Here is a 22,379-nt window from a genome sequence, read left to right as displayed (position 1 = left end):
TACTGGAATTACATTCAGAGAAACGAAAGTTCTCACATGAATTAGAAAAATAACTAAAACAAGGAAATCTCCCTTATTATACGTATTTCTTTACATTGTCATTTCATCTAGCTCTACACATAAATACCCTCATAATACATTCTCCAAAACACTTAGTACTTTACTTTATAATCAGATATGTTACTCCAAACATAAACAAAATGTATCACATTATAGATAAATGAAAGAAGAGAAAATGTGTCTATAAGAATAATGTAATTCATAGAAGTGCTCACTAATGCCATTCATTAATGTTCTCTTACCTATCTTTGGAATTTTTTTCATTTTCTCCATACAGAAGAAGAGAAAGACCATCTTCTGAAGCAGTAATCCTTGCCAAAATATCAGCTACATCAAACAAAGTGGCTTCAAGACAATTTATACACACCTATTTGGAAGAGAGAAAAAAGGAAGTTTTAATTTTAATGTTTTTGTGAAAGCCGTTTTTTCAAGTCTGTCTTAGGCATCTGAAGGTCACCTTTCTAATGATTTCTTAATGGCTTAAACATAGTAAGTAAACAGTCTATGTTCAAATGCCATCATAGAAATCTGCATCCCAAATGCCACTTTTAATTATTTCAGCAGAAGTTCAATGACTGCACAGATACAAAGAACAGGCATTTCTAAACTTTTTCTCCCTTCCCACCACCATGAATGTGGAAAGGCTCTTGGTATGCCATTTAAAGGTGAAAGAACAATAGTGGAATCAAGGTGAGAAACATGCTAACTCCCTCCTCGATGCATTGGCAACTCTTGGGTTAGAAATGGAATTCCAGTTCCCAAAAAGATCTTCTACGTCCACCTTGCTTGAGGAAAGCCTCCTCACTGGGGTAAAGAAATAGTCCTCATCAATTTCTTATTCACTTCACAGCACTGTATAACAAACAATTACGCTGTAATCAAGCAGACTTGAACATTTAACACTGGTATTCAGACTAATTGGTACGGTTATCATGACTAATGAATACACTGCCCAAATTAATGTTAAATTTGCCATTGCTTATTAATAAGTGATGTCAACACTCCATAGGTACACAAGCAGAACTGGGTGCTCCATGAAGAACCTGTCAGGAAGCTCTGCAAGGGACAAGAAGCCAGGAGCTGAACATGGTAAGAAGGCAGGCAAAGGCCCTGTTCGCCATCAGATGGGCAGGCAGTCCCACCATACCCAATCAAGGTCCAGTGATAGTAACCTGGTGCACCTACCAGTTCAGATTCCCTGTACAGTGATGGGGGAGATCCAAGGTTAAGTCAGGAAAACAAGCTGGTGAGTTAGAGTCAATTCCAGACACAGTGACCAGGATCAAACACAGCCCAGTGATCACCATGTAACTGGATTTATAGTGAAAAGGTAGGACCGAGGTGAAGCAAACCATGTCTGAAGGTCAACATTCAGACCAATGGGACAGTGGGCTTCACTGCTGCCACGACATAGTACAGGCAGGGAATGAGAACAGGACAGAGATGTGCCAAGGGCCTGACAGCAGCTGTAGTTCTGTATGACTTAATGCAGCGTCCTAAAGGTGCTGGGCAAAACTGTTCCTGTCCATACGCCTCAGTAATACAATCAAGATACCCAGAGCATCCCTTCTCACTCAGGGACTGAGAAACACTACAAATTCCTAGCATTTATGCATAAACATGCTAAAAAAGGAGGAGGACAGTTTGCAAAGTGAGAAGTCCTGTGTGGTAGCTTTCCCCTTTCGACACCCAGGACAACAGCGTGAAGTCAACAGTGAGATGAATTTTAGGCAATAGAGAGCTAGGTGAGACTACTGTTTCCAGTAACACTTGTTAAATATTTAGTATGTCAGAATAGGCAATAAAGCACAACTCTGCTGAAGTTAAAGTCCACTGCTTAAATCTTTTCCACTCTTCTGTTAATCATGAATGACAGCTGGACTCACAAGAGAAATTATTTTAAAATACCATTCAATCCAGCTCCTACTTCTTCTCTTATAGGTAGCTTTATATTTTATATAGTGCACAGAAGAAAAATAAATAGCCTTCCTACTTTAAAATCTAAGGAATGTACTATTAATCCTGGTGAGTCAAGGCAACTCAAGAGAAAGATACAATTTTGGCTTGTTCTTTTCTATTCAAATTTTCAATGACAGTTAAAAATCTCCCTGACCTTTTATTTTCAGGTCAGTGGGTATAATTCTTCAGGATCCTAAGAAAAGAACATATTGGGCTGTCACTGTTCCTTCAAGTCTGTTATTATTTTACTTTCTCCGTGAAACACCAAAAAAAATCTGTAAATAATAAAACAAACAAACAAACAAACAAAAAAACCACAAAAAAAACCCCAAAAAACAAACAAACCCCTACCAAAACTACCATACTTTGTTTATTTAAAATGTGAATGCAATCTTCTGCACCAGGTATACTTCAGCAGCAACTCAGAGGTTGCAGAGTCCAAAAGGTCAATATTGCTGCCCACAAACTGATCCTTCTGACAACTCCTGTTCACTGAGCTTCTCCTCCCCTCTCTCCTACAGATATATAATACAACTCCGCTTAAAAGGCAAGTAAGGCTTGCACTTATCCAAGTGAACTCAGAACCCAAATGTAAAATAACAGCATTGTGGTTGCTCATTAGGTCCACCGTACAAGCAAGGAGCCCCACATGCAAGTCCAGAGCTACCCACTCCCCAACTCCAGCTGAAGAAAGAAGCGTGCATGGCCTTAGCCTTCCCTTTGAGACAGGTATGGTCCAGAACTAGGATTACTGGATGTCTAAGAAGTGCCAATGGCTTTGCTGGGAAACAAAACCAGTTCAAATTCTTGTAAAAGAGAAACAGGGTAATTCTCTCTTTTTCTATCTTTTTTAACTATTGGTTTGCCAGATGCAATACAAACAATTTGCACTTTCACTAGAACAAATATGACATGTTCCAGACTCACAACACATACACAGCCTCCTGCAGCTACATTGCATTAAATATTCCTGGACATGAGCTGTTTTTTTATTAGACCAGTTACAAAGTCATAGGAGGGCTTACAATTTGTTAAGAGTTCAGCTACTTAAGAGAGATAGTTGAGCACAGCAGAAACAAAAAAAAAAGGGAAGATGTTAATTGTTGAGATAATTTATTTTTAACTACTAATGTATAACAAAGAAGAAAAGAGTTGCATACACTTTAGAATATCATGTGACCACAAAGATTGCCTGGGGTATTACACAGGCCTCCATGACAGCAAATCAATAAAGCATTGCCTTAGTACTGTTTTCAGATTTAGATATCAATGTTTAAAGCATATGCAGACTTGGTCATTTTTTGTACTTAAAAAAATTTCCACTACGTTTTTGCTATGTACAGTAAAAACTACACAACATTAAGTGTTAGTCTTGCAAAAGCATCCACAGTTAGCCTTATATAAAACGTATAAGTAATGCTACTGTATTCAGTACAGAAGAGCCCATAGAAGAGTTACGTTATTGGCACGATCAAGTTTTTACAGGACTATGGTTTTAAGATTTAGAGAAATACATACTCTAAAATATGTACTTGTAACTGGTTGTTTACACTTTTGAAAGAGCACTGGAATATTTCTATATGGGTAAAAATATTTTCAGGATTTAATATGAAGAATCTGTTCTGGAAAATAAACTGTACTGAAAAAGTCAGCAGAAGGATACTGACAAAATTCAACTTTAAGAACCTAGATGAGATATTTAAGTTCAGGACCCAAACTGAGTTTTAGGACGTAAACTCAAAACTTCTTAGCCAATAATTTCTGTTAAAGTCTCTTCATGTAAGACAGCTCAGGCTCCTCCATGGGCATTTCAGACCCACAGCCTGTCTTGAGACTTACAGTCACCTAGATCAATTAAATCATCTCAGTCAAAACAAAAGCAACAGGAGAGACTGAGACTACAACTAGATTTTCAACCACCTACAGACAGACAGTGTTTCCCAATATTTTTATAATTCTTATAGAAGAGTTTAAAAAAAAGAACAAAAAAAAAACCCTCTTCCTTTTATCAATTCAGAAAATAGTAGTTTCCCATAAAGAATTAAATATTTTACATATAATACTCACTGAGAACACTTAACTTCAAATTGCCAACTGAATTTAAAAATAAAAATAGGTTGCCTTTCAAATAGCAGGTAAAGCAAATATTTATCCAAGAAATATTGCAAATGACAGAAGAAAAACCAAAACCAATAAAAAAAATTAAGCAATATTTTTGTACAGTCTCACTACAGTATAATTTTTGCTACCATTCACAAGATTTGAAGAAAATCAAGTTTGTCAGATCAATCATAATGACAGCTTAAGCTAGTTAATGAATACCACAATAGCTAATGCAAAAAATACCACAGAAGCTACCATACCATGTGAGTAAATAAATCTACACAGAAAAATGGTAATATTCTATAGATGTAAAAATTTCTTGGAAGATTACTACAAACCTCTGTGCCACTCAGCAAACTTTGAACAGGATGAAGTAGGGCATCTATCACTGCATCTGTATATAAACATTCAGCCACACATCCTGTTTGATCACAAAAAACCTGAAGAATCTCCATAACAAGACCTTCTGGAGAATAACTGTCTGGTGAACACAAGAAATATTTATTTATATTATAACTTATACAAATATCTATATGGTTTATGTAGTTGTTTCTGAACTACAATTTTGTTAAGCACTGATTTAACACAGAGGGAGGAAGGAAGGGTAAGAAAGGAAAGGAAAAGAAAAATCTGTACAAATAACAGACACAAATTAAAAATTGCAAAATAAGTTATCCCATGGCTCATTATAATTACATATATTAGCATATAATGAAAAAAAAAGCATTTACCTGTATGTGCTGTCAAAGCTGCCTTTGGGTAACTTGGAGAGTAATAAATAAGCTGAGTAAATAATACCAACATATCGGTTATGGATACACTATCTATTAAAAAAAAAAACAAATCACAGGAAATTAATCTGCAAATTAAAGTATAACTTTAATTTTCCAAATAAAATGGATTTTGTGAATATATGTAAAGAATGCTTTGCTGTATTGAGGAAATCAGCTATGTACAGGTAATAAAGCAAAGGACATGCATGTCCCTGGGACTCTATTGTATTTCATGATCAACTTACAAGCCTTGATCTTGGCTCTCAGTTTAGCCAAGTGAAATTTTACAATGTCTTTCACTGAAACAAATGTCAGCCAATATTTGAGAATGGTCAATATAGGTGGCTGTAGAAAAAAAGCATTATCTTACTTTTAGATTAGCTGAAACAACTGGAAAAAAGACAGGCTGACAGACAACTCCTTCTCAGGTCTGAAACAAACCCAACAAATGCAGCTAAACGCAAGCTGGGAACTATTGCTCCAGGTTTAATCTAATAATGCTAATAAATCAGACAACTTGTGAATAAACAGTTGCTATCTATAAAGCTGAGAAGGACACTATTAAGAAAACAGATAGCAAGATTGTTACGTTCGTAGAGGAGAGAAAAGCAGCAACCACCATCCACGGATCCCTGCTTGAATGGCGTTATACAGATAATCCATAAACGACAAAAGCACTATATGAGTAGATGTTTCTTATAAGTGCTCTACACTGGATGTATCAAGTCCTGATCCTCAAACCAGCGGGACAAAAGGGAAGGCTCAGAATTAGTATCCAGTAAAGTTTTGAATTCTACACTGAAGTAATAGAGATACTAAAGTAATGGAATACTACAGGTGCCCTCACACACTTGCACAACGTATTACTCTATGTAGACTTTTTGGATGTCTGAGGGCTCTTCCATCTCATATCTTCTGTCCTTATTAACACCTCTGCTCCATGGGTACCAAACTATTCTTCTACCATTATTTTATCTTAATTAATAGGTTAAACTCAGAGCACTTGTTTTCAATTTGCCATTAGCTTGAAATACTGATTTTGTTTGACACCTGAAAAACAGTTTTGGTCCCTGGACATGTCTCTCTTCCAACCAATTACATCAACTGGTTTGACAGAAATATTATGCACACTTACACGCTGATTCAACTGCCCTTCAACATGAAATTAATATATTAAATATATTAATATAAATAAATTAAAACTGAATACAGAAATGATCTACTCAACCACATCCATCAAAGATTAAAAAACTACGTAGGTGCTCAAAATTACCTATACCAACTTTATGAAAGTTTCCAGGCACAAAATTGAACAGAATGTTGTTCTACAATGTCCACAACATTGGAATGAAAACATATATCAAGTATGGATGAAGTGTTTCTCAACAGATTCCATTTTCCTCAACCCTCCCCTTACCTTTTCTATTTTTCAGCTGTACTGGAAAGAGATTCTGGCCTTCCTTATAGATCAACAATCTTCCTAAGAGGCACAGTGAATGAACAAAATAGATGTACTGCAATTCTTGTCCAGTGTAAGAAAAATTCTGCTTATCACCTTTAACAATAAAGCAAAAAAATTAGAAATTTACTCTTTTAGTTTCCTTCACAGTACCTAGCTACTACCTGCAACACAAGTGGATCATTTCGTATATAAAGACAGCTTAAGCAACTAACCACTGCTACTAGTGTCCTCTCAAAAGACAGTCATACAAGATTTTGGGAAGAAAAACAATGGACGCAATGTCTTCCTCTCGAGGGAGCACGCTCAAAGACCTAAAGAATGTGGATATATATGCATATTATGCGAGACATACAAAGATACTCACTGCAGTGCTGCTGGAAGAAGCCACTGACTTTGGAACTTTTATTAACTTCTGCCTTGCAAAATTCAAAATAATCAAAACATTGCTGGACAGCTGCATTAATCTGTGGAATAAAGCACAAAATAATAAACTACTTGATATTTTACAATAAACTCATTCTCTCTTTACGCAAGTACTGTCCTTTAAGACAAGAACTTAAATATCCACTTTAATGACCTCATATTTCGGTGCTTTGGATGGATTAGCCACCAGGAGGTAAAATTTTAAAGGGTATTAAAATACACTAACATTATTATTATCATCACATGACAAGCATTAAGATAATCTATGAAAAAGAGTACAGAGAATATGCAAGTGGTTTGAGAAGCCAACGGTAATCTGTGATTTCCATATTGTCATTACTATGGAAGATTTTCATTTTCCACAGAGAAAAACTCTGTCTTGAATACACTTACTAAACTGTAAGTTTGGTTGCTGGGTGCTGACAGTGATATTACTTATCTTTGCAGAAGTGGTGTATCATTATCATACCATTATAATCTTACCAAGGTATATAAAAGTTTAAAAATTATAAGCATGGTTTTGGCAAGGAAACACAGAGCATATTGTTCTAGTTCCAGCTGGCATTAAGCTCATTTCTTCTGTTTTCTTATGATCTGAGAAGAACACTTAAATTTATTAGTTTCCAGCTGCCAAGATTTATTCACAAGTGTAAGTAAAATATACAGACAAGCACAATAAGAAAAAAACCCAAACTTAATCAGATGTTTACCTTGTGCTTATATATTAGATTAGACTACTCTGCTCATAGACTTTCTATTATAAACTCTTTGTTGCATGGAACATGCTTTATTCTATGCTCTGTTCTATGCATACAGATAAACAAAATAAAGATCTTTTACAGTTGTCTGTATCCTTTTCTCCCATCTTAAGGTTTTATCAGTCCCATATGTTTTACATTATATTTCATTTCTATTAAAAGATTTTACAAAACATAGGTAAAGTCCTGCCTATATGAACAGATCTCGTATCCATATTTGTCTTATTGAAAAAAAAAGTCATTTCCATCCCAGTGTAGAGATCTGCCCATACAAAATATTTCACAGGATTAACATCTATATTACTGAATATATTTTCCCATTTTGATTTATCTTGCTGACATTTTGAATCCTTAGTGCTTCATATCACAACTCAAAGAACACAATTGTGGTTTTTTTAGTCTCTTTCCATCAAAAATCCGAATAGAGCAGAGTATTTATGATATTTTTTCATGCACCATTTCCCATTTTTATGCATTTTTGGAAATAACTCTAATTCTAATAATTCTAAATATGAATACAACATAACAAACAAATAAATAATAATCCTACTTAAACGCCTGATATAAATATGCTGCTCACATACCCTTCTCATTCATTTAAGGAAAGACAGAATATGGGACAGAATATGGGACAGAATAAAAGGAAAAACGTTTGTTCCAACCACATTGTGTAAAAGAAGAGTAAGTTGCAAGTAAATTTGTCTTGCTAAATCATAGAATCATTGAATGGTCTGGGACAGAAGGGATGATAAAAATCATCTAGTTCCAAACTGTCACATGAGCAGGGACAGGGACACTTCACTAGACCAGGTTGCTCAAAGCCCCATCCAACCTGCCCTTGAACACTGCTAGGGATGGGACATTTACAGCTTCTCTGGGCAACCTGTTCCAGTACCTCCTCACCATCACAGCAAAGAAGTTCTTCCTAATAACTAATTTAAATCTACCCTCTTACAGTTTGAAGCCATTACTCCTTGTTCTATCAATAAATTTTATTAATAAAATATATATAGAATATATTATCAATAAAGTATATTAAGAGAAGTACTTACCAAGGATTTATATTTCTTTTCCAAAAGCCTAAGTACCACTCTTCTGCTGTAATATGCATGCTTAAATGACAAAGAAGATGTAATGTCAACTGCAAACATGTTTTGCTTTTTAAACAAAAAAGTAGACATTTTGATCTCTGATTCTTTTCTATTAGGGATCCTGCGCACAATACATACTCAACGTATTGAACTCCAGCTCATGTAAATCAGTATTATACTCAACTGAGACTTTTGTTTGCAGTTCGTTTCAGATGACAAAAAAAATTACAACATTGGAAAAAAGTGTAGTAGAACATTCAGTAAAACAGAAAACCAATAACTACTGAAATGCTAAACTACGTGTTTTGACATTCCCATGTAAATCCTAAATTATAAGTTTACACATGGTAGGCTGCAAAAAGCTCCAGTGTCCACTGGAAGTTAACAAGTTGTGTGCAGTGTGTCATATATAACTGTACTTTCCTGCTCATCACTTCTTCCAGAAAACTACTTGTATCCTTTGATGGCTGTCAGTCAATTATACTAAAGGGACTGAAAGTACAAGAAATACTCAGAAATTCTGTGCAAACTGGTAACTGAACAAAAATTGAGGGACAGAGTAATATTAAAAAGCAGTGGAAATAAATTTCTAAAAAAACCTTAGACTTTCTTGATTACAGTTCTTGGTATAAGTTGTTATAGGACACAATAGGTCTGTGATGTCATAACTCAGACTAGTCAAAATATATGTTAGACATGAACAAGTTGTTGAGTTGGGGATTTTTTGCTTACCGTCCACTTTTTAAACCATACTGCTTTGATATCTAGCAGAGCCAAGAAGTACATGGGACCCAAAAAATCTGGACAGGCAGGATGATTAGGCTCGTGTTTTACTGACAAAAGTGACAAGGTACTCTCCACTACATCTTCCATGTACCTTATGACACAAATAGGAAAAAATGAAACCAAAAATTTAAGTCTTTCCACCAGTAATATTCAGGACAAACTTCTTGTAAAACCTTGTTCAGATAAATCATAAATATCAACAATATTAACTTTATCTTGTAGGGATATTAACTCTTTGTAGTACCATAAATAAAACTAACATGCATGTATAATCTCCTAAATTATTACATCTTTTGTAAGTGCTAAATATTACTCTGGTTACTTTTAAAACATCCACATTATTTTTTTGCTCAGAAGTACGCAGAACACTTCAAAAGCTAAGTAAGCAGCTTAATATGATTACTATGCAACTTCCCTATTCTAATTTTCCCACTCTCTATTTTTATTTCCCCTGTTGTCACTGACCAGCCATTGCGCATCCTGTAATCAACACTTTGCTAAAATTACATGTGTCTAATTATATGTCAAAAATGATTAAATTCAGGAACAGTTACATGGTTTTGAAGGTAACATACTTTTCTGGATGCCGAATCCAGGAAGATGGTGCTTCCTTTTGGTACTCATTTAAAAGGCGAACCTGAAAACATAATTATTAAAATTAAAACATAAGTATTGAATGATGTTTCAGTAATGATAAAAAAGGTACAGAAAGTTCATTTATACCTTTTTAAGTAAACGATTTATATCTGTGTTAGATACATCCAGACCAGCTGAAATACGAAGAGAGTGTTCTCCAGAAAGAAAGTACAACTCCAAGTGTCTTGCTAAAAAAGAAAAAAGAAAAAAACACTTTACCTCCATGACAACAGTGACAAAGCAGACTGTATTATACTGATTTTCAGGAATTACATGAGTCATGAAGTCTGAAATATAATTAAATGCACATACCTAAACTTGTATAGACTTCTCTTGTCATATTAAATGGCGAAGAAGAAAAGGTTTTTGCATAGAACCTAAGAATTTTCTCCTAAGGGTGAAAAAGCAAGTAATGTATTAAATATTCATGTAACTGTGTACTACAATTGCAAAATAATTAATATGCATTTTCATCGTTCTTAATATTACATATGACTCAGACATCTGTAGAGATGTTAAATATGTTTTATAAAAATATACATCACAGAAATATCCACAGTCCAAAGGAAATTTTACTCAAATACTTTAACTGACAGCACCAATGCAAAGCCTCGCTGAGATACAAAGAAGTAGCTCAAGGAACGCTATTCTACTTTTTCATTACGCCTCAGAAACTTGTAATTAGCACTGTTTTAAAAGAAACTGCAGAACTAAGCTGAAAGAGAAATATATGACAGCAGCTGGGGCAACTTTCCTATCTATTTTGTAATTATTTTAAAATTCAAAGAGAAGAAACTAATTTTAATTGACATAATAAATAATCTAAAAGCAGCTTAAGCAGCTGCCATTTTTTTCGTTATCAGTGCCTGTGTAATATTACTATGTATCATTTTCTCATCATCATAGAGCATAAGCCTGACGTAAACAGAAAATATTAACATGAACTGTTTTACAGAATAGTTTTATCCATTTTTTACATGCCTTTTTGCTATAAGAAAATCAAACCTCTTCATTCCCATTAAAAGATATGGAAATGAGTGCCTAAATATTCTATCGAAAACCTGTTGCAATCCTTTAAACCAAGACTTACTGGAATCATGTAGTTCTTTCACTTAAAAAAGTAGTTTATGTGACCCATACACAAATAATAAAATGTCTTGGGACCCTGCTGGACTACTTGTAATACATATGTAGCTTCTTACACCTCTTCATTACTCTTTACTATGGGTACATATCTGATAACTATATAGAAAACATTTGCTTACACTGAACGTTGCATCAGGATCCGACAGAGAAATCGTCAGATGCTTACGCAGATTTGGCCAATTCTCAGAGCTCAGTATATCAGAGGGGGGGGCAAAGCACAGCATCTGCAATGCTTCTTCTCGAACCTGAAGTGGTCAAAAAGACAAACACGACAAATCCATTCAGAGCAACCTCTCAAATACATAATTTACAATATAATTTATAGGAACGAAAGAAGGAACAGAACCCGGCTGTAGAATAGATAAGGAATTCTAGAATACTTATCTTCTGCTATACTTTTTGTGGTCATTTAGACAAAACACTACATCACTGAGGGGAAAAAACATGTATTTGGAGAAGCAACAAAACCAGTTTAAATAGGTTTTCAATACTGGATGCAAGGTTTATGTTCCACTTTCTTCTTGTAATCAAATATTTTGTTATCAGGGGATATAGCTGTCTAAATCTGTCAGTTAAGGGAAGTGGACACTTCCCCTTATTAGACATTACTTTTTACTGCTGAATTTTCATCAGTATTGTATTCTAAATATTTTTAAGTAACTTTTCACGGTTCTATTCACAGACAACTGTAATCTCTAGTAATTTATTTCATCTTACTAAAACAAACTACAGGAAATTTTAACAATATTTAATAGCATCAGACTTTTCACCTGGCTTTCTAATAAAACTCAATCACAATGTTTATACCAGCTCCTACCTACTATGCTTTTTTCAACTGCCAGACAATCCCAAACAAACGGTACTGAGACAGCATGCTCAAACTGGTATCTCTCCAAGCTTCTAAAGTAGCAGCAGCTGGTGCTGATTGCTGGTTAGAGACACAAATTAATACTGCCACTGACAGGAAAGCAAACCTAACTTGGACTTAATACATTCCATCTGGCAGTAGCTCGTTGGCAAATCAGCAGGCATCTCTCTCTTGTGACAGGGGTAACTCAAAGGGCACTATGGAAGTTACCAAGAAGGGCAAGGGACACATATACAGGACAAACTTTATTTCTCACAGAACAACTTTTTTAAAATTAAAAATGCAAATCTATAGTACATGAACTTCTAAAAAAAATAGATACCTGCTGCAACACTACTTTTTGAACCACACAGCTACAAACAATGAAATACTGCACTGCAGAGCAATTGCTGCACTGAAGCCAAGATACATGAACCAACAAAGTTTCCACTCATTAACACAGCAACTCTTATGTACATACAGTCTGTTCTCCAATATGCCATAAACATTCATTTGTATTAACATTTCATTTTGCTTTTAAACTCACTTCCTTAGGCTGAATAGGGTCAAGCCTTTCTGTGAGCAGCTGCAATTGTTCTTGACTCATGAACGTATAACTCTGCAACACACATTATAAAATGATCATCAGTATATTTTATTAAACTGAACAGCAGAAGATTAAAATCATCAGTCTTCCTGATACCTAATTTACTTGTAATAATTAGAACTTCAACATTTTTAGTAACTTAACAATAAAGTCAACATTCAAAATGTTTTCTGCTGTTTGCCCAAACTTAAATTTACCACAGTGAAATCGGTATACACATTTTGCTTTGCTTTACTCGAAGTTTCCTGTATCTTCATAAAATCCCTTACAATAATTTATTCAATAAGCAATATAGCATAGTGCAGTAATCTGGAAATGACCTGCATGTAATTTGGTTCCTAAACTAAAAGAACAAAAAGTTAGATAACAGTGCATTTACCATTAATTTATCTTTTGCTATACAATACTTGGATAGGTACTGCAAAGCAGATGGCCATCATATTAAGCTTATCTAGCATATGCTGCCTAAAGGTTAGTTGGCAAGTGAAAGAAAGGTAACTTGGAAGATAGGAAGAATGAATCTTTTTCTAGGGCTGTTCTCAATCTCCACTCAGTTTAGCAGTACCATGCTTATTTCATAACAAAGAGAGAAAACACACTGTACTTGGTTTAACGAGGAGTCACTGTCAGAACAGTTGTCTGTAAAATAGCCACTCTGACGTTCTTTCTTTGTTTTACTATCCAGCTCTTTATTATGCATCCGATCTTCTTCAAATTTGTTAATCAAAGATTCTACCACAATCATCATGACATTCTTCAAAGCATGCATCATTTCTCGGTATCTTCAAAGCAAAGATGATTTTAATATTAAAGAACATAAAAATCACTATGTAAAAAAAAAATTGCAAAATCATAAATAACTGAATATGACATAAAGCTAATTGGACCTAAACTCACTGAATTTGCAGAAATTAATGAATAACAACTGCAAATCCAAAATGCGCAACAAAATATGTATGTACCTTAAATGTTTCAGATAACTGTATCTTAAAATTATAATAAAATTCCTTTTTTTGTCCTTCTAAAACCATTCAATGAAATACCACTAGTATAATTCTGTTCTGGGATGTTAAGAAAGAACAATGTAAATCCACCAAAAGGGAGGATCTGTCCCTGAGAAAACAGGACAGTTCTCATTTTTGTTACTGTTTATGTTTCTTCTAGTTTCAACATCCAATTTTTCTTCTGCTATAAGCCCCAAGCAGACTCAGTAGAAGAGAACTCATCATCCTGATTCAAGATCTTGAGTACAGGACACGCACACAAAATAATTTTCTTTCAACAAAACCAGGGGTTTTCTAACTTACATAAATTGAATAATATCCACAGGGAAACAATTCAAAATAAAAAATGCTTCAGGAAAACATCCTGTTGTAAAATGTTGATATTTTATTTCAAATTATTTGTTTACTTTAAGGCTACTTTTACTTATTCCAGTCATCAAAAATATTAATTATCATATTGTGCTTTAATATCCTCCTGTCAAATTAAAAATATGAGATACAGACATATTTAGTTCACTGGAGTTTCTTCTACCAATTTTAATGAGCACAAGAACTCTAAGGTCCTGATCCTTGAAACAAAATGATACAAACAGCGTAATTTGAAAAACAGTCACCCTAAGATCTATTTTCCAGGTGAAAGTAAAAGCCTTGTTTTTTTGTTTTCTTCCTCTGCAACACATAAAAATGACCACTGATGTTATAATCTTAAATGCCACAAAAACTTCACATATTTGCTATCAGTGTTTTTATGAAACAGTTCATAACCTTAATTCCGGCGTGAGACTAAGTGTGACAAATTGCAAAGTAAGGTGGGAATATCTGAACTGCTTAGCACCGGCTTTTGTTACAGGTTCAGAATTATTACTGGTTCAGATTTTATTTTTTCAAAATGAGTTATGGAAAAGAGAAAGGATGACTAGGACCAAGAAGAAAGAGAGTTGTGAATTACATATATATACTCACTCTTTTGATTCACGGGTCTTCTTAGTAAGATGTTGGACAAGCGTGTCATAGCCAGATATTTCACTCTGATTTTGAGCAGAAGTATATTTTTCTGTTTCTTCTTCAATCACAGGTCCCACGGTACTTTTTATATATTGTCTAAGGTATTTCACAAACTCATAGCTGCAAGAAATACACAAAATTATAATGTAACAGGTATCCTTGACTTTACTGTGAAACATTTTCAACATGATACCAACATTCATTATCTCCTGCTAAGGCAGACCTGTTACTTCAAGGCAAAGGTTATGGCTTGCATAGAACTACACTTCAACAGTGAACAAAAACACATTAAAGTCTGATTTTCTTCAATATGGTAATTACCAGCATATTGCAGGAAGAAACGATAACAAATAGTAAAAGTCCACTCAGAAAAAAGAGTAAGGTTTTGTAGACAAAAATCACAGAATATCAAGAAATTTCAAATTTAAAATTCCAAAGGAAACATTACTTGGCGCATCCTGAACATATCACTGTCCTTCAGTATAACTCTATGGTATTATTATTTATGTGTTACGCACACAAGATTAAAAGAAACACAGAAAACTCAGTTTATAAATCAGAGCAGATAAGCATATCTAAGGCTTATGAAATTCTACGTCTTAACAGTATGCAAAAGATCTCAGTCAAACTTACAAAACTGCCATCTGTGATTACGTACAGAAATTAGCACTCTTATGGACTCTTATGATCAGATGCTCACAGAAACTCGTGAAAACAAGAATGAATAATCAGAATGGGATTTCCAACTAAAGACTCTCCCTGAGTCCTCCATCTCAGTATCAGCCATAGGTATTGTAACAGGGTATATGTTTTTGCAGTGACTGCTTCACTCTGAAATATAGAGCAATCACATCATTATTCATGCCACTAAGTTTATGTTTGCTTGATGTCCTAGTCTAGATCTTCTGTATCATTCTTCCTCCTTAAAAATATTTTGTAACAATTCAGTGTTACAGCAATGACAGGTCTACTTCTTCACATGCAGAATCAAGTCAGACTTATCTGGTGGGGCTTACAAAGGAGGTATGATGAGGGTTGGTGTTAAAAAACCTCTAATCTAACAGAAAATATGCTACTTATATAGTTTAAAATCCTCAATTCAATTTTCCTTTTTATTAGTTTTCTGAGGATCTTGAATTTCTGTCTTTTCTACATCGAACTGGGAACAAAGGATACAGTAAGGCCTCAAAATCTGGTAAAATTACTGAGTCAAAATAAGCATGAAGCAGAAACAGTGCTGATCCAAATGCTAAGCTGAAATAGAGTATTGGACAGACCAAAAGCACACAGTACTAACAAGGAGCTTGCAGACTTGGTGGGTGGGTTAAGGGTCAAGGAGAAAATTTCTTAAGGGCCTCACTAAGAAAGCACCATAGAACTTCTCTGACCTTCCGTGAAAACCAATCTGCACTGCTGTGGGTGATGAACGAGACAAAAATACCCCCAGAAATATTCCAGCACCAAAGAGTAATGCTCATGGTCTGCATTTAAAGCATCATTTGATTTTCCATTAAATGTAACATAAAACCATTCTCATGAAAAGAAAATATCTTTAGGACCTCCATATAAGAATATAAACATATAAGAAAAAAGTAATGGATGTCACGGTTTCACTGTTCTAAAGTAAAAAGCTATGTAGGCATCGTTTCCACCAGCTGTAGAATTTACTCCCTCAACCTGGCTATTCTATTATGTTCTCAGAAGAAATATTGACAGAAGTAATTTCATAGGTTTTTAGTTGTTTGAGCTTTTTTGTTTTACATATCTTCTTTTAAGGAAAAATGTTTTTCTTTCAAAAGTACACGTAACTTTCAATTAGCATCATCTTTGATGTGTTTATAACCAAGTCCTTTTACTGTCATGCTTGTCACCCAGGAACCTGGTGCTCAAAATTCACAAGAGTGCCAACAAAAGCATCACCCAATACAATTAGTAATAAAAATTAAAATTGAGCTAAAATACATTTTAAAGAATCTTCAGAATGCACACAAGTTTCAAAGGTTTAAAATTATAGTGAAATTTTAGATAATCCCTAGTTCTATTTCATTTATTTACTTTTACCTAACTTCTACCACTGACAAAGCAATGTTAAAAACTACATAAATTTAAGAGAATGAAGGTAGTGCCACTTCTGAAAAAAACTGTCAGGGAACGAGCTTTTTCAGAAGCCGTCACATCGCAGAGCTCTGGGCCTTATTAAAATGTCTTCAACATCATTTCAGCTCGATAGTCTCTTGGCTTGTCATAAAATGCATACTGAAAACCTCCGATGTAGTAAAAAAATAATCAAGTTAGAACATCACAGAAAGAGGAGTGTGCGCTCCAGAAATCTAGATCCCATGTAAGTGAGGTCATACTGTCAAGTCTGATTTAACAGAAGTGTGATGAGGATACATTTCTGCTTTATTTAAGACATAAATTAAAAGAATAACAAGATAAGATAAACATGTTCAGTTCATGATAAGTTCAAGATAAGACAAACATGTTCATGATATACATGATAAAATTAACATGTTCAGTAATACAGGCCAGATGGAACAATCAAATATGAAAGCCAAACAGTCTCCTGAAAATTTACTTTATTTTGAAAAACAAGATTATATTGTCTAGCAAGTGTCAAAAACACTGACAGCCTTCAGTGAGGATTTCTTCTTGCTCCTCTTCATGTGCACATTTAATAGATTACATGTGTACATGCATCAGTTGACTGCTTGGTAGTTTTGTAAATTCCTCTCTCATAAACAGCTCATAAATTACTGTTACAGTTAACATATATTACCAAGAGTGGAGGAAAAAAATGCAAACCAGAAAAATGGCAAAATTAATTTTATTCTCTAAGTTAGCATCATCTGAGAGTTGATTATTGACAGGAATATCTGTATATATAAATATATACATATTTGCAAAGCAATATGAAATGCAGACGTTTCCCACGAACAATACAGTTTAGCACATATCACCTTCTTCAAAAAACTAAAAAGAGCAAAAATATTTTACTTGTGAAAATTCTCATCCGTTTCCTCCAAATGCAGGAGAATCTCTTCTGCACATTCTACTGATGGGGCTCCAGTGATTTTTTCCTTTACGCTCTGCAGCAACTGTCTAAGCATAGACTGTAATAGAGCTTCATCTTCACTTGTAAAGTGAGACATCTGTAGAAAACAAATAGAAGAATAACAAGCGCTCATAGTTTATGGTTTTTCCTCCCCTCAAGATGCTAAGAAAAGCACAATTCCCTTAAACTACCAATTTTTTCCTGTTACCAACAACATGAGATTTTCTACCAAAAGACACGATCAGAGAGGAAAACTTCACACAAAACAAAATAATCAAATCAGTTTTAATGAAACTCCTGAAACTGTAGCACAATATTCTTAAAAGAAATATCACATTAAGAAAAGTCTGAATACTCCTATTTGTAGTTGCTTGAGGACTTGCCTATTTAATAGTCACAAGGCTACATTGTAGGCTAAAAAAATAAAAAGGAGGGAGAGTTTTACAGGAGTAATGACTGTATCTTAATAAGAAAACTCTACAAGTCTCTCAGCTGCTTCTCATCCAGTTCTGATTTTTGGATCCCTCTATTCAGAGCTGTTGCCGTGTCCATGACTGAAAGTGCTGTCAGCTTCTGAAAGGGCAGGTGGAATTATCAGACCTGTTTAACTTCCCTGTGGTAATCATCTGCAGTGACCTGACAGAGTTCTGTCAAATTAAACTTCATCTACTGGGAAAAACTGGGAGGAGCAGAAGCAGTGAGAAAATGGAAACATCTGTCAAGTCCAGAAGACAATCAGTTAAATTCTCAAGGGTTGCAAAAAAAAAAAGACAAAAGCTCGATTTTGATCTTGATTAATTAATTAACCAAAATTAAGGGCTTAAACATCATTATATGCCAATGAATACTTTCAACCCTCGGTGGGAGTTCTAACTTATATGTTTCTAGTAGAGACCTTTGACTTTTTTTTAATTAAACAATCAAAGACTTTCTAAGCACCTGTGAATAAACAATATACACACTTGGAAGAGACAATACAGTCAATCACAGCTTCAAACTTAAACACTATTAACACACAACCCCCCCCCCCCCAAAAAAAAAAAAACCACCAACCCAAAGCCATACAGCACCAGCTGGTGGAGTTACCGCTTATGAAAAGTAATAGTTCACCAAGTTAGCAGTTCTCTGTAATAAGTAGTGGAGTTGCTGAACATTTTATTTTGTTCAAACATAATTCAATATTAACTCAATCATCTTACCAGAAATAGCATTAAACTAAATTCAGAACAAACAAACAAAGGACTGCAAATCCCTTGTAATACACTTACCCCCTTGATTTGCTGTCCTCTTATAAATTAGAATCTCAGGATATAGTCTATATAAACCTTAATATTGGATAATATCCTAATCCCCTGGGGTAAAAAAATTACTTAGTATTCTGGTATAAATAGGCATTTTTAAAAGCACAAATTATCCAGATACTGGAAAGCAGCCGGTGCAAAGCCCCACTGAAATTGTTTCACAGAGACAAATCAAGAGAATATCTTCTTTAAAAACTCTTGACTTATGTAATCACTAACAGAGATACTTATCTTACATTCGTAAAGGTTTGTGGTTTGTTGGGTTTGGTTTTCTGGTGTTTGCTTTGCTTTTTTTTTTTTTTTTTCCCCAGCAGGCATATCCCCCATTCAGTTTCCTGGCAACGTTTAAATGATGGTTTTCTCCCTAAAAAAACTTTACCCAAAACCCAGTTTAGGTAGTCTTTTCAAGGTCAAACTCATTTTGCCGGCACTGCCGCACAACTGCAAATCCTGCCCTCCAGCCCACGGGACGATCCAGAAGCGGCCCGTTTATCCTTACACAAGCCTTTGCTTGAGTAGGGCAACGAAAAATAAGGAGTGGCAATTTTAGCAACAAACCAAGGACAGCAGTTCCCAGAATACGAGCAGTGCGAGAGAATTCCTACCCCCTCTCGAGCTTTATCGCCGGTCACTCAGCTGCGCACCACTTCTGGGCAGCAACCAGCATTCTCAGGGCAACCCACGTACGAACAGAGCAGCTGGTCTCTTTCAAAAGCGCCGGCACAAGCTAAACCAGGCCAGGTGCTCCTGTCACGCCGTCGCTGACGGCGCGGTCGGGCTCTGTCAGGGCGCCTCGGCTGTCCGCCGTCCGCGCCGCGCTCCCCCCGCCCCGGGAGCCCCGCACTCCTGGTTCCGCCCAGACTCCGGGGTATCGCCTTGCGCGCCCCTGCACGGCTCCCTGGCTCTGCCCGGCTCCCTGCCCGGCTCCCTGCCCCCTTCCCGGCGGGAATCACCTCGCGGCGGCGGCAGCCCTTGGCAACGGCGGCGGCCGCTTCGAGTCTCGCAGGCCCCCTGGTAACATCGCGAGAGGCCGCAGCCCGCCTGCTCCCGCCGCCGGGCCGGGAGGGCGCTGCTGCCGCGGCGCGGCGCTTTGAGGGTCTCGGTAAAGTTGTGGATCTGCGATACGTTTATCCGTAAGGGTCTCCCCACACACTCAGTTGCTGATAACATGGACCTCCCTGTCTTCAGGCTGGTGTGTCAGGGCTCCTGTCTGTCCAGCCCGTGGTGGCCCCCGGGTTTTCCGCTGAAATCGAAGGAATAGTCATGCTGTTATTCCCAGTTTTTATCAGCAGGGAAGCAGATTGTAACAATAAATAAAATAATGAATGGCGAGGTATTTTTCGGTGCTCTATAACTCTTCATCTCCTCCTGTGACGAAGGAAATATTACCAAAAAAAGAGCAAATAGTAAATTTTTCTGTTCAACAAATAAATGCATAACACAAAACAGCAACAGCAGTTTTATTTGGAATCATTTCCTATTAGTTCAGATACAAAAATCCAGAATTTAGTTATAATAAAAATTCGTAATGATGTTTCTCAGTGCTTTCATGTAAGGTGACACATTGTACATTATTATCCTTGACTCCTACATTTTTCTAATGATTCAGATAATGCTTCCATGATGACATATTCCTTTAATGTTAATCTTCCACGTAATGCTAATCCTCCATGGTGATATGTTCCTCTAAATGGATCTGTAGCCCCTTCAGTTAACAGAGCTCTACCTCAGTGTGGGGATCCACTTGCACAGTAGAACTACTGGTATGTTGGGGCCAAGCATGTAAACGGCAGTATTTCCGCCAAAAAGTGATGATTCAGGAATTGCAACATAAACCTGTCTTACTGCTTGTTCCTCATCAACAAGATTTTGATTACTTACAACAGAATTGTTGTGGTACCTTTAACACTGATCTCTTCAGTGCTTTGAAGTGGCCAGGGCCCTCAGGTACCCATGAAACAAAACTGGAAAAAATGTCTGCTGACTGCTGCTTGCAAGATCTTCAGCACACTCACCAGAGTCCTGTTAGCTTGGCCATGCAGTCTCTCCATCTTCTATAAATTCACTGTTTGGAGTGGGCTACAAGTGACAGCATCTTATTCCTCATCCATGCCAGGTGCTTCTTTCCCAAGACACAGTGTGGTTTGCTTCTTGTCTGTCCTCATACCTACTTACAGGTGCTGTGGTACAACACTGTTAATTTCTCTATCACTTCGCAAGTGCTGATTCAAGCCATAACATCTCGGTTTCATAGCTGATATGGAATAAAGAAATGCAATGTACATAGTGTTCAGTCCTTAATCAAAGAGCCTTTAGTTTAACATGCCCTTCCTATCTTATAAAACACCCTATAAGAAAAATTGCACTTGTAGTGGCATCACAGCAAGATGTCCTCATGGTACCTGTGGTGTTTCTGAAATCCTTCCATTCCTTTCTACCCTCTTTCACCTTCTGTATTTCACCCAGATTCATTAGCCACATGTTTGCAGCAGTTGTAAGCTGGGGCCCTTTCTCATGAGCAAAGCTGGCTCAGATGCCATTTGCCATGACCATTACAATGCATCAAGGCAGATACTCTGTGAGGGTGATACTGCAGAGTGAACAACACTATTCTGAAATGCATTATGTTTACACAGATGGAGGTCAGTCATATGAGAGAGGTTTCAGCCACTGTAAAATTGCTCATGTGGATTTCACACTGGTGAAATTCCACTCTCTCTTACACTAAGACATCCTTCGCATTGGTAAAAATATTCCAAATGTTCACTCCCAGTTGTCCAAACAGGAAAACCTGGCTCCTAACCCCAGCTCAGGAAGGCATGAGATAAAAATAAGTCTTCTTAAGATTTCAACATTGCTAGAAAGTCTTAGTGCTGACTTCCATAATTTTAGAAACTTAGAGGAAACAAGAAATGCACAAGTTCTTAGAATGTGTAGCATATGACATAAGCAAAGTTCCAAACTGAAACATTATAGGAATGTAATTAAAGTGTTATAGAGAAGTTTAATTTAATTTAAAAGATTCTCTCCCCATACCTTGAACATATGCCAGTATTTGAATTACCAGTTTATTACAAATTTCTGTAAATTTAAAATGTTCCTGCAGTGTCTCCAATGTGGCAGATCAGAGAGGAGAAAACTGTGGAAAATAAAGGAATCTTCTTTACAGCTAATGGTAGTAGTGGAAACAGCTGGTCTTGGTGCTCATGTCATTACACCAGGGATATAATTTCTCTTCTCTCCATCTGCTCTGTTCTGACTCTTCTCTTTTTCTTCATTGTAATTGCCTACAAACCCACCCTTTTTTGGATTACACTAAAAGGTCTGGAGAGATTTTGATTTTATGTAGTTAGTGGACAGCCA

At 36.0% G+C, this 22,379-nt stretch overlaps 1 protein-coding gene across 9 annotated transcripts in view; it reads right to left on the bottom strand.

Annotated features, from left to right (window-relative positions):
• The window catches only part of TBC1D32 (TBC1 domain family member 32), an 80,022-nt gene extending 59,966 nt beyond the window's left edge, over window positions 1–20,056 (bottom strand). For 3 of the 9 annotated variants that reach the window (XM_051792104.1, XM_051792110.1, XM_051792112.1), the window contains exons 1-16: window positions 18,984–19,508; window positions 17,658–17,812; window positions 14,619–14,780; window positions 13,256–13,433; window positions 12,592–12,663; window positions 11,317–11,442; window positions 10,364–10,442; window positions 10,139–10,239; window positions 9,991–10,052; window positions 9,362–9,506; window positions 8,591–8,650; window positions 6,722–6,821; window positions 6,313–6,450; window positions 4,854–4,946; window positions 4,461–4,603; window positions 303–427 (exon numbers count right to left, since the gene is read on the bottom strand). In XM_051792104.1, the coding sequence (XP_051648064.1) occupies window positions 303–427; window positions 4,461–4,603; window positions 4,854–4,946; window positions 6,313–6,450; window positions 6,722–6,821; window positions 8,591–8,650; window positions 9,362–9,506; window positions 9,991–10,052; window positions 10,139–10,239; window positions 10,364–10,442; window positions 11,317–11,442; window positions 12,592–12,663; window positions 13,256–13,433; window positions 14,619–14,780; window positions 17,658–17,812 (1,739 nt within the window). In that variant the 5' untranslated portion in view covers window positions 18,984–19,508. Of the gene's footprint in view, window positions 1–302; window positions 428–4,460; window positions 4,604–4,853; window positions 4,947–6,312; window positions 6,451–6,721; window positions 6,822–8,590; window positions 8,651–9,361; window positions 9,507–9,990; window positions 10,053–10,138; window positions 10,240–10,363; window positions 10,443–11,316; window positions 11,443–12,591; window positions 12,664–13,255; window positions 13,434–14,618; window positions 14,781–17,657; window positions 17,813–18,983; window positions 19,509–19,621; window positions 19,918–19,969 lie in introns of those variants that run through there. The other 6 variants (XM_051792106.1, XM_051792105.1, XM_051792107.1 and 3 more) reach the window with 6 other exon arrangements.
• Between the last annotated feature and the right edge of the window lie 2,323 nt (window positions 20,057–22,379).

This window comes from Manacus candei, unplaced genomic scaffold, assembly GCF_025592945.1.
Source record: "Manacus candei isolate 608988 ecotype Guabito, Panama unplaced genomic scaffold, ASM2559294v1 h1tg000034l, whole genome shotgun sequence".
NCBI classification, from domain to species: domain Eukaryota; kingdom Metazoa; phylum Chordata; class Aves; order Passeriformes; family Pipridae; genus Manacus; species Manacus candei.
This window is presented reverse-complemented; position numbering and strand designations above follow the sequence as displayed.